This window comes from Lacerta agilis, chromosome 6 (assembly GCF_009819535.1).
Source record: "Lacerta agilis isolate rLacAgi1 chromosome 6, rLacAgi1.pri, whole genome shotgun sequence".
NCBI classification, from domain to species: Eukaryota; Metazoa; Chordata; class Lepidosauria; order Squamata; family Lacertidae; genus Lacerta; species Lacerta agilis.
The window spans coordinates 82,077,974-82,091,482 of record NC_046317.1 but is presented as its reverse complement, the minus strand read 5'-3'; the positions used below and the strand labels follow the sequence as shown (position 1 = coordinate 82,091,482).

The 13,509-nt window shown below is 44.6% G+C and overlaps 1 protein-coding gene across 1 annotated transcript in view; it reads right to left on the bottom strand.

Moving 5' to 3' along the window:
• Positions 1-13,509, bottom strand: part of VAPB (VAMP associated protein B and C) — a 45,468-nt gene that overhangs the window by 16,337 nt on the left and 15,622 nt on the right. Inside the window, exon 2 of the mRNA XM_033153622.1 lies at positions 2,716-2,868. Within this exon, the coding sequence (XP_033009513.1) occupies positions 2,716-2,868 (153 nt within the window). The remainder of the gene's footprint in view (positions 1-2,715; positions 2,869-13,509) is intronic.

Genomic DNA, 13,509 nt, shown 5'->3' with positions numbered 1-13,509 from the left:
CAGATGTTTTTTGTCTCCATATTCCTGCATTTCAGGGGGGCTGGACTAGATGACCCTTGGGGGTCACTTCCAACTCTACGATTCTATGATTCCATCTCCCTATCAGCCTAAGATGGTCAGTTGTCTGGGATGAAGGGAGCTGCAGTTCATCATCATCAAAAGAGTCAGATTCTCTATTCCTGAAGTAGACCAAAGGACTGGAAATACTCAGGGGGAGGGGGATTTCTTTGTTTCCTCCCTCCCAGGCTCCCCCCCCCCAATTTTTAGAATGGAAAAGGGGGGAATGTGAGGGAACATTGAAGAACATCCTATGGAAAGGTCCTCCTTTGGAATGAGTAAAATGCCTTTGCTAGACAAAGTCTTACTCTTCCAAAATGTTCAGTATGAAGACTGTTGTGCAAGACAATCTACTGTATTACAGGGTAATTTCTGTGTAAACTTGCTGTCATATATCTGATCTAGGCCCCATGTAAACTATACATTTAAAACAGTATTACCGTTATACCACTTTTAACAGTTACGGATTCCCTCAAAGAATCCTAGGAAATCTAGTTTAAGGGGAATAGCCACCTTCTTTCAACTCCCAGCACTATTGGAGGTGTAAGAAAAATCTGCTATCCTTCTGACCAGGTACCCCCCCTCCCTTGGGGGTCAATCTTGTCACCTCTCTTCCCCACATACCTTTCTAGAAGGCATTTATACTTTTGAGGTTGCAATCCTACCTGGGAGTTAAGTCCACAAAACACAACACATATTATTTCTGCATAAGATTGCTCAGTAAATTCCATCAATACAGTAGAATTCTACAGATGCCATCGAAGTCTCCTTTGGCCAAAAACAGTTGTATTTGTTAGTGATATTCACAATGCAGCTATCAGCCAGGTTTAAACAAGCATTCAGGTGAAGCCTTCCCTTTCAGTAGAGAAACAGCCAACAAGGCTTAAAGGTGGTCATCACAGACTGACAGACAATGCTTGCCGAAAGGTACATCACCCAGGAGACAAACAGACCTAGTTTAAAACTCAGGTTTAAAAGCTGCCTATTTTATGCACTGGGTAGAAAGGAGTTTTACAATTTCAAAGAAAAAATAAATAACCCTTTTTTTGCAGCCCATCAGAGTAATACCCACAGCTGAAGAGAAAGACACTGCGTGCATTTGTTCGTAAGAAATATTTGCTGTAAAGTGCACCAAGAACTAGCCTTGTGCAGTACAAAATAAGGCTCTAGTTGCAATGAGATCTTTGAGCACCAAGGAACTAGTGGCAATTCTCAGGCATATAAAAAAGTGTAGCTGAAGAGCACATTTTCAATAGAGCTGATAGTTTAATTAAGGCAGACATTAACCAAATTGATTTAGTATTTCCATCCGTCCTGTTGAGCATCTGAAGTCTACAGACTTAGCATGCTAAAAGGCCACACCTATTACTTGTTTTATTCTACAAGTTAAACTGCTCTTGAAATCAACTGATAAGAGAGATCTACATTGGCTCCCAGTACGTTTCCGAGCACAATTCAAAGTGTTGGTGCTGACCTTTAAAGCCCTAAACGGCCTCGGTCCTGTATACCTGAAGGAGCGTCTCCAGCCCCATCATTCAGCCCGGACACTGAGATCCAGCGCCGAGGGCCTTCTGTCGGTTCCCTCACTGCGAGAAGCAAAACTACAGGGAACCAGGCAGAGGGCCTTCTCGGTAGTGGCACCCGCCCTGTGGAACACCCTCCCATCAGAAGTCAAGGGAATAAACAACTACCTGACATTCAGAAAATTCCTGAAGGCAGCCCTGTTTAGGGAAGTTTTTAAACTGTGATATTTTAAATGTATTTTAATGTTTGGTGGGAGCCGCCCAGAGTGGCTGGGGAGACCCAGCCAGATGGGCGGGGTACAAATAATAAATTATTATTATTATTATTATAAGAGATGAACGGGCCAGCATTAAGCTAACAGCACAAACCTACCAAAAACTAGGCACTTTTAAATTCCCCTGAAATCAAGGAGATTAATTTAAGCATGTGTTTAATCTTCCACTCAAAGTCACTACTAAGTTTACCTACTCCCAACTATTTACTGCACAGCAGCATACTACTGTTTTAATGTAGTTACCATCTGAAGCAATGGTTTGTTGCTGACTTACAAACCATGGCCTTCTAAAACTACGGCTTGGCATCGCTTGAGAACCTGGCACCTTTCCATGCTGAAGGTTCCAGGTTCAATCTGGTATCTCCAGTTAACAGGATCACATAGGAAGTGATACAAAAAACCTCTTCCTGAGACCCTGAAGAGCTGCTACAGTATGAGCAGATAGCAGCCTGATTGTCAGACAACTTTCTGTATTCACCATTTGCTACTGAGTCCTCCTCATTTGCTAACTGAACAATTATTTTTCTATAACAATGATCTTTTTGTACCTCCTTGTTTTCATTTAAGCTTTTGTTCCTTATTGGTTTTGCGCAGTATTTGTAATTCAGCAGATTTGCTCTAAATCGTTTTAAAATTAATGATCCAAAATGGATTGCCTGCTTTGTAAAGTTCATTTTTCATAAATGAAACGACACAATTAATTTAAAAAAACGAGCTTTTACTTAACATCTCTTCCTTTCTCTATTTGACGTCCTACTATACCGGGAGGCAAAGCAAGCACACCTGGGGAAATGGATGGGCATCTTAAAATAAGAGATCAATGTGTTCATCGCAATGTTGGGGCTGTCAGAATAACTTACCAGACACATTAATTGACGTTCCTGCATCTATAATCCCACTGTTGGGTCTTACGCAGTATCTGCGTGGTGCCGTGGTCTTCACCTTGAAGCACACATTTCTGTCTGTAGGGTTGCCAAGTTTCAGATTCGTGGTGACGACGTCTGTGAATGGGCCTGCGGGATGGAACAAAGGACACGTCAAAACATTTCCCAAACAGTTCGGAAAGTACCTCGGCTTTTCTATTCCTACAAATGTGTGCACCTACCAGGACACAAAGAGAGGCATGAGCTCAAGAGTTTGAAATTAGCCAGGCGCCAAGAACATTTTGCACCTGGCTATCTATCGCCTACCTGTGACCAAGTGAAGGTGCCCAGACTCCAGGATGGCGCCTGACACCTCCACCATCTGGAGGTGCATGCCTGGGGATCTATGGATCTTGACCGTTTTCACACACCGCCAACACTTCCTTGTAGAATTCTATTTCTTTTATTTTACCAGCGCAATCAGAATGAATTTCAGGAAACAAACAAAAATAAATGAATACAACTTTCAAGGCGTCTGGCCCAAAAATGGCAACTAGGCATTCTGTTTTGGAGGCTGCGACTCTGGCTTAAGGAGCCATATAGCGCCTAGCTTATATATCTGAGCTTCTAACACTGCCTCCGGTGTGCTGGGACTCCATGACAGACACACAAAAGGCAAGCCAAGTATCATTCCTTCTATTTTTGTGGTTCAGACTGTGTGTGGCACTACTTGTGTTGCCAAAATAGCACAAAGGTCTGCACGATCCAACGTTTGCAGAGCTATTTTTTTTTTTTAAAAAGGGAAAGAAAAAACCCTAAAGCAGGGGAGGAGGGCCAAAAAGACTAGAAAGGACTGAGCATGCAGTATGTGGTAGAGAATGCTGGTTGGAGAAAACCAGGGATGTGGGGGAGAGGGGGCGGAATTGAGGGACTTGAACCTGTACCAAAACACTCTGCAGCACAGCATTTTGTTGCAGGTCCCCAGCTGCTGACCCCCCCCCCCCAACTGTAAAATGGGGATGAGGCCAGGGCACAGGGGCATGTCTAGCTGCCACCCCAGTGAATTAATAGCTAAGCTGACCTCTGGCCCCTTAACTTCCTGGCTCACAACCCTTGCTCTTTACTGTGCAACACCAGAACTTGCTTCCATTGGTGTATTGCTCCGGCAAATGTTTTCCAGAGTGGTGTTTAGACGTATGAGGTTCCCAACTTTAAATAGCAGGGTATGCAAAGCCTTGTTAGCACCAGTTATAAATAGCCCCCTAGTAAACTATATTATAACTCAGCTTGCAGATTCTCAAAGTTTCTAAATGGGATGTTGCTATTATGGGCAGATATGAAAGGTCAGGAGTTAATTACTTCTCTGGTCAATAGCTGAAGGAGGCTGCCAGAGGATAAAATTTCAGGTATGACTTCTGACTGCAGTTTAGATTTTTATGAGTTCCCTTCTAGCCTAGAACTGTTTTGGGTTTTTTATTTTATTTTTGTGCTTCTTTATGAGAAGATGCACAAAATTTACACCAGACCACTGCAAGTTCATCTTAGTAAAGGGAAAGGTAAAGGGACCCCTGACCATTAGGTCCAGTCACGGGCGACTCTGGGGTTGCGCCGCTCATCTTGCTTTACTGGCCGAGGGAGCCGGCATACAGCTTCCAGGTCATGTGGCCAGCATGACTAAGCCGCTTCTGGCGAACAAGAGCAGCGCACGGAAACGCCGTTTACCTTCCCGCCGGAGCGGTACCTATTTATCTACTTGCACTTTCGACGTGCTTTTGGACTGCTAGGTTGGCAGGAGCAGGGACCGAGCAACAGGAGCTCACCCCATCGCAAGGATTCGAACTGCCGACCTTCTGATTGGCAAGCCCTAGGCTCTGTGGTTTAACCCACAGCGCCACCCGCGTCCCATAAGTTCATCTTACGTACTGTAAAAAAAAAACCTCATTATTTTCCCTACTATTGCAGAATTCTGATCAAGACTGGCCACTATAAGGTATATTAAGAAGCAACAGCATACTCACAGATAGATATGCTTTCTGCAAGTGGTTAATAGATTCCCTAGGAAGAAAACAAAATGGACCATTCTTCCTTTCCTTTTAAAAAGCCCCGAGGAGGCACATGGCAGGTTTATAAAATTATGAGCAGCACGGAAAAAGCTGGTATTCTCCCCACCCCCGGTAATACTTGAAGTTAGGGGAGGCACCCTATGAAAGCTATTTGCTTAAGAATCAGGTCAATTGACTTATGGAACTCATTACCACAATATGTGGAAACTGTTGCTAGTTTCATATGGTTTAAGACTAGATGCTGGGATTAGATGAGAACTGTTGCTTTCTTGACTTGTTTCTGCGGATCCCAAAAACATATGGCCAAGTGGATTTATTTTTAGTCTCACCCAGCAAGACCAAGTCTTGTGTTCTTTAATCTGCAGCGCTGACGGCAAGCTAGACGAGAGAGGTTAGTCTCAGCAACTAAGTAGTGTATATGAAAGCCTTGCGGGGCCCACCACCACCGATCCTATTTTCTTTGCAGTAATTTATTGTATTAATAAAAAAATTATCCGCACTTCACCATAATGGTCCCAAGGTGGGTTTCAATAATATACAATTATAAACAAAATTAGAACTGTTCCACCCGGAAGAGAATGGTATAAATAATGGCTGTAAGTGTATATTTAATGTAAATCGCAATCCTCTGGACTTTTAATCGGATGTTATTGGACACAGTGGACCAATCTGTGTGTCACGCTAAACCATAGACAATATGTGGAAGCCAGTTTTCAGTCTGCAGTGTGGATGCCATCAATTCTTACCTAGCAACGAAGATCAAATTGCACAGTGCAGCCTTCCTTCCAAACAGAAATAGGTAAAGCACACACACACACACACACAAATACAAGTCAAAACAAAAATATGTCATGTTTCTCCAGGAGAAAAAAAAAATGTGGCTCTATGCATCCTTTATCTGAAGGCCCAGATTAATTCTAGAAAACTTGTTTCGCAGGAGGAATTTAAACAGCCATGGCTCGCCCACTGCAAAAAATCCTGGGAACTGCAGCTTGATCAAAAGGGTGCTGAGAGTTGTTCTCGGATTCCTCTCACAGACCTACAATTCCCAGAGTTCCTTGGGAAGACGGACTGGTTGTCAAACCTATCTGAAAATGGTGAGGGGGAACAAGGGTCTCGTAACAACCGTCAGCACCTTTAAGAAACTGCAAAGGAAACTAAAATGAACACAATGCACTGAAAGTTAATAATGGGAAGATCAGAATGGTATTTTTGGGGGGTGGGGTGGGAACCTGGCTACCAGCTAGGCTTTGGTCAAGAGAGCAAAAGGACATATTCACAAATTCACACCCTATTATGTTGTTCTGAGAAATTTTACAGACTGCAACCATAGTTAGCAGCCCAGAAGCCGGCAAACAATTCCTCCAAAAAGAACAAAGAATACTGCGTTTTTTCTAAGTTTGCCACAGTTCATTTTGTACTTAATATACCAGCGGCGCATCAATCTAAACTAACCACTTTGTGCAGTGGCATCACAGAACTCCATATATTTTCAAGTAAAACATGTGCTAAAGGAGCTATGGCAAAAGAACATTATGTCTATTTTAAAAGTTCAAAGTCAGCCACACAGCCCAGAGAGTTGAGGCCTTCACACATGCTTAAACCAACACACACTTACAAGGGGGCTTGGGGAAGGGCTAAGGGGACTTTGTGGCAGGTGAGTCAATGTCCGCCAAGCTTGAAAGCTGCTACTCTGGACTACCTCTCCTGACAACAGCACTAAAGCAATTTTTTTAAAAATCACCACCAGCGACAGGAGGTAGGCACAGAATTCGTAGCTAAATGCTTTCGTATTTTAAGTAAGGCACTTTCTGTATTTTAAAACAAAGGAGCAAGCTAAGACATCAATAGAGACAGAGAGTACTTAATGCAACACACATTAAAAGTAAGAAGCTGCACTAAATACCTCTGCTGTAATTCTAGCCAATGGGTGGTATTCAAGTACCGTCTGTGTCCCAACAGTACAAGGATTCCCTGTTGCACAACAGGCCTCCCCCTTCATCGCAGCTGGCACCCTCCCCAAGTCTTTTCCAGGGGGTATGGGGAATCCCATGCAGGGGGAAGGGAGAGGTGGAGACAAGTAGAAATCGTCGCGTTGGTTAAATGTTCACTTAGTGCTATTTTGGACCCCGTCCAACTTGCCTTACCATTGGATTGTCTTGCTAAACATCAGCCTTTCACAAACTGATGCCCTCTTGCTATGCTGGCTGAGGCTCAATGAAGGTGTAGTCCAAATCACTAGGCTGGGAAAGGCTGGTAGAGACTGTAGGAAGGCATCCCAGGAATACATATGGGAGTTATTTTTGCACCTGCAACAGAGCCTTTGGCCCTTCCTTGTAATTTCCTGCAAGGAGGGTATGTATGCATGACAGAACTGCGACTGCATGCAGAGAAGAGGAACCCTCTTGCTCTTGTTTCTATCAGTTAATAGAGCTCTCATGTCAGTTTCCATATAGACATCAATCTAGCAAGCACAGGCTTTGCATCCAAGGTTTTTAAACTAGAGAAAATGAGCCGGGACTGTGGGGAGGGGTAACGCGACTCACGTTTATGCAGGGCTCTGTGGCGCAATGGGTCAGTGTGCCTGGTTGTTAACAAGAAGTTTGGTGGTTCAAGCCGGTGGAGGGGAGGATTCCTGCATTGCAGGGGGTTGGACTAGATGACCCTCGGGGTCCCTTCCAACTCTTCCATTCTGATACTATGGACACACATAATCTTGCTAAGAGCAGCATCTCTACAGCTGTCTGTGACAACTTTTCGCCTTCGTCTTGCATCTCTGGAGACGCATGTAATTAAGCCGGCGTCAGCATAATCTTATCCTAAGAATGTTGTGAAATGGGAAGCCAGGAGGATATGCAAAATAACCATTTCGGCAAGTCCTTTGTTGAGAAATGTTCATTTGAAATATGAAAAGCTTAAAATCACAAAGGGAGAATGGTAGCCTGCCTCTGCCTTTATCATCTGCCACATACTTAAAATTTGATATATTCTAGTTGCCAGGCGTATTTCAGAGCAACATGCAGATCCTACACCCACCTAAGTCTTATGTGGATCAGATCGTGGCTCGCCGCACAGCTCTTGAACACAAAAGCTGCATAATGAGAAGGCTAGGGGTCTGCCATCCCAGATAGTACATGAACCAGGTTTTGTCTGAACATATGGCCCACCATCCACTCTACAAGACATGCAGCTACACCACTCTTCACCAACATTCATGGTGACTGAAGCTGATGGGAGTTGTAGTCCAAAACAACTGAAGGGAATCAGGCTGGCGAAGGGAGTACATGTGGAAATGCTGAACCACTTTCACTGAGAACACAGGAATTGTATTACAAAGGCTATTTGCAAAAGGAAAAAAAAGAGAAAGGACAGTGATTCATCGAAGAGAGTTCTTTCCAGTTAAACACAAGGAAACACTGCATAGGACAGAACCATAATTAAAAACTTAAGCCACAATTTCGACATTAAAACCGGAAAGGGAAAACATAAAAAAACAAAACTGAACATGATTAAAATGCCAAACTTGAAACGCTGCACATTGTTCTGCAGTTTATTTACTCTGGATTGATTAATCCTGTTCCACTTAAGTCCGCTAGATGCACAGCCTCTGCTTGGTAGCAAAGCTTCCCACCCAGCTCTGCCCTCTCCCCCCCAGTTAAGACTTTCCTTTGGAAGAACACAATGGAAACTCCAATGGACTTTTCCTACATACCAAAAGAACAAACAAAACAAGTTTTGTAAGCTCAAAATTCCTCGGAGCAGGGGTGGGCAAACTTAAGAGAGAATCTACGTTGTTTGCATTAAAACTCAAAGGGTCCACCAACCAAGGTAAAGGTAAAGGACCCCTGACAGTTAAGACCAGTTGCAGATGACTCTGGGGTTGCGGTGCTCATCTCGCTTTACAGGCCGAGGGAGCCGGCATTTGTCCGCAGACAGTTTTCCCGGGTCATGTGGCCAGCATGACTAAGCCGCTTCTGGCGCAACGGAACACCAAAACCAGAGCAGGGCACAGAAACGCCGTTTTACCTTCCCGCCGGAGCGGTACCTATTTATCTACTTGCACTTTGACGTGCTTTTGAACTGCTAGGTGGGCAGGAGCTGGGACAGAGCAACAGGAGCTCACCCCATCGTGGGGATTTGAACCGCCGACCTGCTGATCGGCCACCCCAAGAGGCTCAGTGGTTTAGACCACAGCGCCACCTGCGTCCCTACCCACCAACCAAAGGCAGATGCAAAAAATAGGGGAGACACAGAAGTAAGGAACACAGCCTGCCTTAGCACAGCCTCTAGAGTTGGTTTTAGTACCAGAACCAGGCTCAACATCTTTTCACCCAAACTTCCATTCCCAATCGCCCCATGCTGCCCCTACTTCAGATTTTGGTAACGTTATTTAGAAGCATTTCTCAGTTATTTCCATTTCTGGAATATAAAAGTATGAGGTTCAAAAACGCCTGGGAATTTACCGTACTGCAAATCATTCAGAAATTTACCAGCAGATCCTGGTGTGTCTTCTGCCCATCTCTGCCTTAGGGGGCTTCTGGTTATTTGGCAACACCACTTTAGGGAGACAACACAAAGGTCATGAGATGCCTCACCTGTCACCGAGGAGGAAGCAAACACTCCTAGGAAACAGTCGTGTGCAACTCAAAATGGCAAGCTCCAAATATAATTTATCTGGTTATTGTTTGGTGCATTTTGGACCAGCAGCAGAGCTGAGTGGGGCTCTAACAACTCTGCAACACAAACAAAAATAGCCACCCACACAGCTAGTATGCACAAGTTTCAAAAGGCTTTCCTTGCTTAGGTTTCGGTTTCAAACAAACATCTGTTTTGGGTTTGTTTGTTTTTTAAAAAAAAGGATTAACGTTTTGGATTCCATAACTGGGCTGTCCTATTTGTTGAAAGGATATGAGCTGTATGTATGTGTAAGAGTTGGAGCAGAATTGTGTAGTCTCTCAGTGGTTAAGGTGTAAGAGAGAACTCAAGGCCCAGATAAACAGGCTGGGACATCCACCCTCCTATGTAACACAGACTTGCGAAAAAATGTGGAGCAGCTTTTCTGACCTTGGTACCTATCAGATGTTTTGGACTACAACTCCCATTCGTTCCAGCCTGTGCAGTCTTGCTGCCAGGTACTGATGGGAGTTGTAGTCCAAACACCCAGAGGGCAATGGTAAAGGTAAGGTAAAGGACCCCTGGACAGTTAAGTCCAGTCAAAGGCGACTATGGGGTTGCGGCGCTCATCTCGCTTTCAGGCCGAGGGAGGCGGTGTTTGTCCATAGACAGCTTTTCCGGGTCATATGGCCAGCATGACTTAAACCGCTACTGGCGCACGGAGGACCGTGACAAGTGCCAGAGCGCACAGAAACACCGTTTACCTTCCTGCTGCAGTGGTACCTATTTATCTACTTCCACTGGCATGCTTTTGAACTGCTAGGCTGGCAGGAGCTGGGACAGAGCAACGGGAGCTCACCCCATCCCGGGGATTTGAACCGCCGACCTTCCAATCAGCAAGTCCAAGAGGCTCAGCGGTTTAGACCACAGCGCCACCTGCGTCCCTACCCAGAGGGCATCAGGTTGAGGAAGGAATGGCCGTGAACCCGCCAAATCCTTGCCCTTTCCAATATTATTTATTAAGCATTAATCACAAGTCAATGTACAATATAAGGCAACCATATTTCAAATGCAAAACACTTGGGATTCAAATGTAACTTGCAGTAAGGCACTCAAGCTGTGGCAAACACACACACAAAAATGTGCCACAGTTCATATGCAACACCTACCCACCCACTACAAGCACCACAAAGTTAATCTTTAAAACTAACTGCACACAAAGAAGTAGCCAATATAAGAAGTCGGGTGATGCAAAACAGTTCTTGCCTGGCAGTGAAATCATTATATGAGTTGGTGCAAGACAGACTTCCCTGCGGAGAGCATTCGAAAAATTGGGGAGGGGGCAACAGCTGAAAGGGGATTCTCCCTCAGCAGCACCTTTAAACCTTTTTGGAGGGCAAAGGAATATATTGTTTAGAAAAGATTCCCTCACCCGTTATCAGATTCCTACTCAATAGCAACAACCAGGCAAACTCGTACTTACAAGTCTGATGTGGCAAAATCTTTCAAGCACATCAAGTGCACTGGACCACTTACCGTATTTTTTGCTCCATAAGACGCACTTTTTTCCTCCTAAAAAGTAAGGGGAAATGCCTGTGCGTCTTATGGAGCGAATGGTGGTCCCTGGAGCTGAATTGCCCAGGGGCCAAAAGAGGATCATGCTTTTTATTTTACAAAGAGAAAAGGGAGTGTTGAAAGGACCCCGCTCAGCAGCTGATCAGCAAGAGATCCGGAGAGAGATAAGGGTCCCGGCTCCCTTTCAGCCCCGCCCTCCATTGTTGAATGTGCTGCAGAGGGAGGTTGCTTGTTTCCCCAGGACATGTGACTGGCTGATTAGATTATCTGTCTGGAAACTGTAGAAATGGCTCCCTTTCCTTAAGATTTTTCAGAAATGTGAGTTAAACCTCATAAAAATGGGGCTTTTCCTCTTTGCTTTTCCCCCTTTGCAAAAGGAGCTTTGCTTTTCCCCCTTTGCAAAAAAAGCTGCAAAACTTTTAGCTGATCCTAAAAAAAGCCTTTTGCCTTTGCAAAAACAGCTGCAAAACTTTTAGCTGATCCTCAAAAAAGCCAGGGCTTTTCCCTTTGCAAAAAAGCTGCAAAACGTTTAGCTGATTCTCAAAAAAAAAAAAAAACACAAAAAAGGGCTTTTAGAGGAGGAAAACCAGAAAAATATTTTTTTCCCTTGTTTCCTCCTCTAAAAATGAGGTGCGCCCTATGGTCCGGTGCGTTCTATGGAGCGAAAAATACGGTAACTATAAAGTCATTGTCAGATAAGTAAGGCTCCATCTCCATTAGCCAGGCAGCACTGTGCCCAACATTGCCTTTGTCTAATTCATAGTTGTGTAGCATGTTCTAGGGTGGAGGGTATGTCTTGCTGGCTTTACTAAAGCAGCTCCTCATCCACAAAGAGGGGCATTCAAGCATCCAATCTCATGGAAGCTCTTTGCACTCATCACTGTGGCAGCTGCCTCACCTGTCACCAATTCCTGTGTGTACAACTGGAGAGCCAGTGTGGTGTAGTGGTTAAGAGCGGTAGACTTGTAATCTGGTGAACCATGTTCGCATCTCCGCTCCTCCACATGCAGCTGCTGGGTGACCTTGGGCTAGTCACACTTCTTTGAAGTCTCTCAGCCCCACTCACCTCACAGAGTGTTTGTTGTGAGGGAGGAAGGGAAAGGAGAATGTTAGCCGCTTTGAGACTCCTTCGGGTAGTGATAAAGCAGGATATCAAATCCAAACTCTTCTCTTTTAACCTGGCCACTGACTTGGGTCTCCAACTGTTGCTGGACTGCAACTCCCATCATCCGTAGCTAGCAAGACCAGTGGGTCATGGATGATGGAATGTTGTTGTTGTTGTTCAGTCGTTCAGTCGTGTCCGACTCTTCGTGACCCCATGGATGATGGAAACTGTAGTCCAAAAGCAGATGGAGACTCAAGTTTGGGAAACATTGGCCTAGAGCAGAGCTTTCCAAACTTTTCATGTTGGTGACACACTTTTTGAGACATGCATCATTTCGGGACGCAGTAATTCAGTTCTTCGTCATTTTTGTGACATAGTAATTCAGTTTTACTAGCAGACCGGAAGTTGAACTAACCCCTTTCCAGCCCCAGGAGGAGCACGGGGAGCATTTGTGCAAGATGGTGACAAGATGGAGACTTCTCTGAAGTCTCTCAGCCCCACTCACCTCACAGAGTGTTTGTTGTGGGGGAGGAAGGGAAAGGAGAGTGTTAGCCGCTTTGAGACTCCTTCGGGTAGTAAAAAGCGGGATATCAAATCCAAACTCCTCTTCTTCTAATGTGTCATGACACAGTTTGGAAAGCTCTGGCCTAGGGGAACTTCCAATCCTTTCCCCACATTCTGCTAAAGGAGGAGCATCAACCTTTTCATACCAGAGACCTACATTTAAGAAAAACAACGGAGGCCATCATTATGTCATGTGCTGAAGAACGTGGCAAAACAGACAGCCACCTGTGCCACTCGGACTGATCTAAACCCACTGTCCAGTTGTAGCTATTTTATTTCAAGGATTTTTATTTTATTTATTTCACAATCCTTTCACCCAAACTTGTCTGTTTCTCTGTTCATTGCATTTTATTTATTGATTGATTTATTTGCAGGCGGGGGAAGAATGATGGGTGTCTCTCACCATTCTGGGAGGACTCAACCCATCCAGAGTTCTCCTGCATGCACAGACAGCATATGGGGTGTGGTCACAAAAGGCTTTGGAGACACTTAGTCTGCATGCACACCATACCTTTAAAATAGAGGACTTTCCCCAAAGAACCCTGGGAACTGTAGTTTAAGGGTGCCAAGAATTAAGAGTGGAGGACTGACAAAGTGCATTCCCCAAATCTTCTCTATGCAACAGAGCAAACTAGCAAGGCCTGCCCCCTGGCTATAAAGCAGTGCTTTAAACAATTTAATCTTCCTTGTTTTCATAGGAACCAACAAGGCTTTTCCTCTTAAGTTTGCAAGATTTACACTTGTACCTGTGACAACCCAGCACGAATGGATAACATAGGAAACAACTTCAATGCTCAGGGTAAGAGAATAAGCAGAGAACAGAGGGACAGTTGCAGGCATATATTGTGCTATTCTCTCCGAACAAGGGGG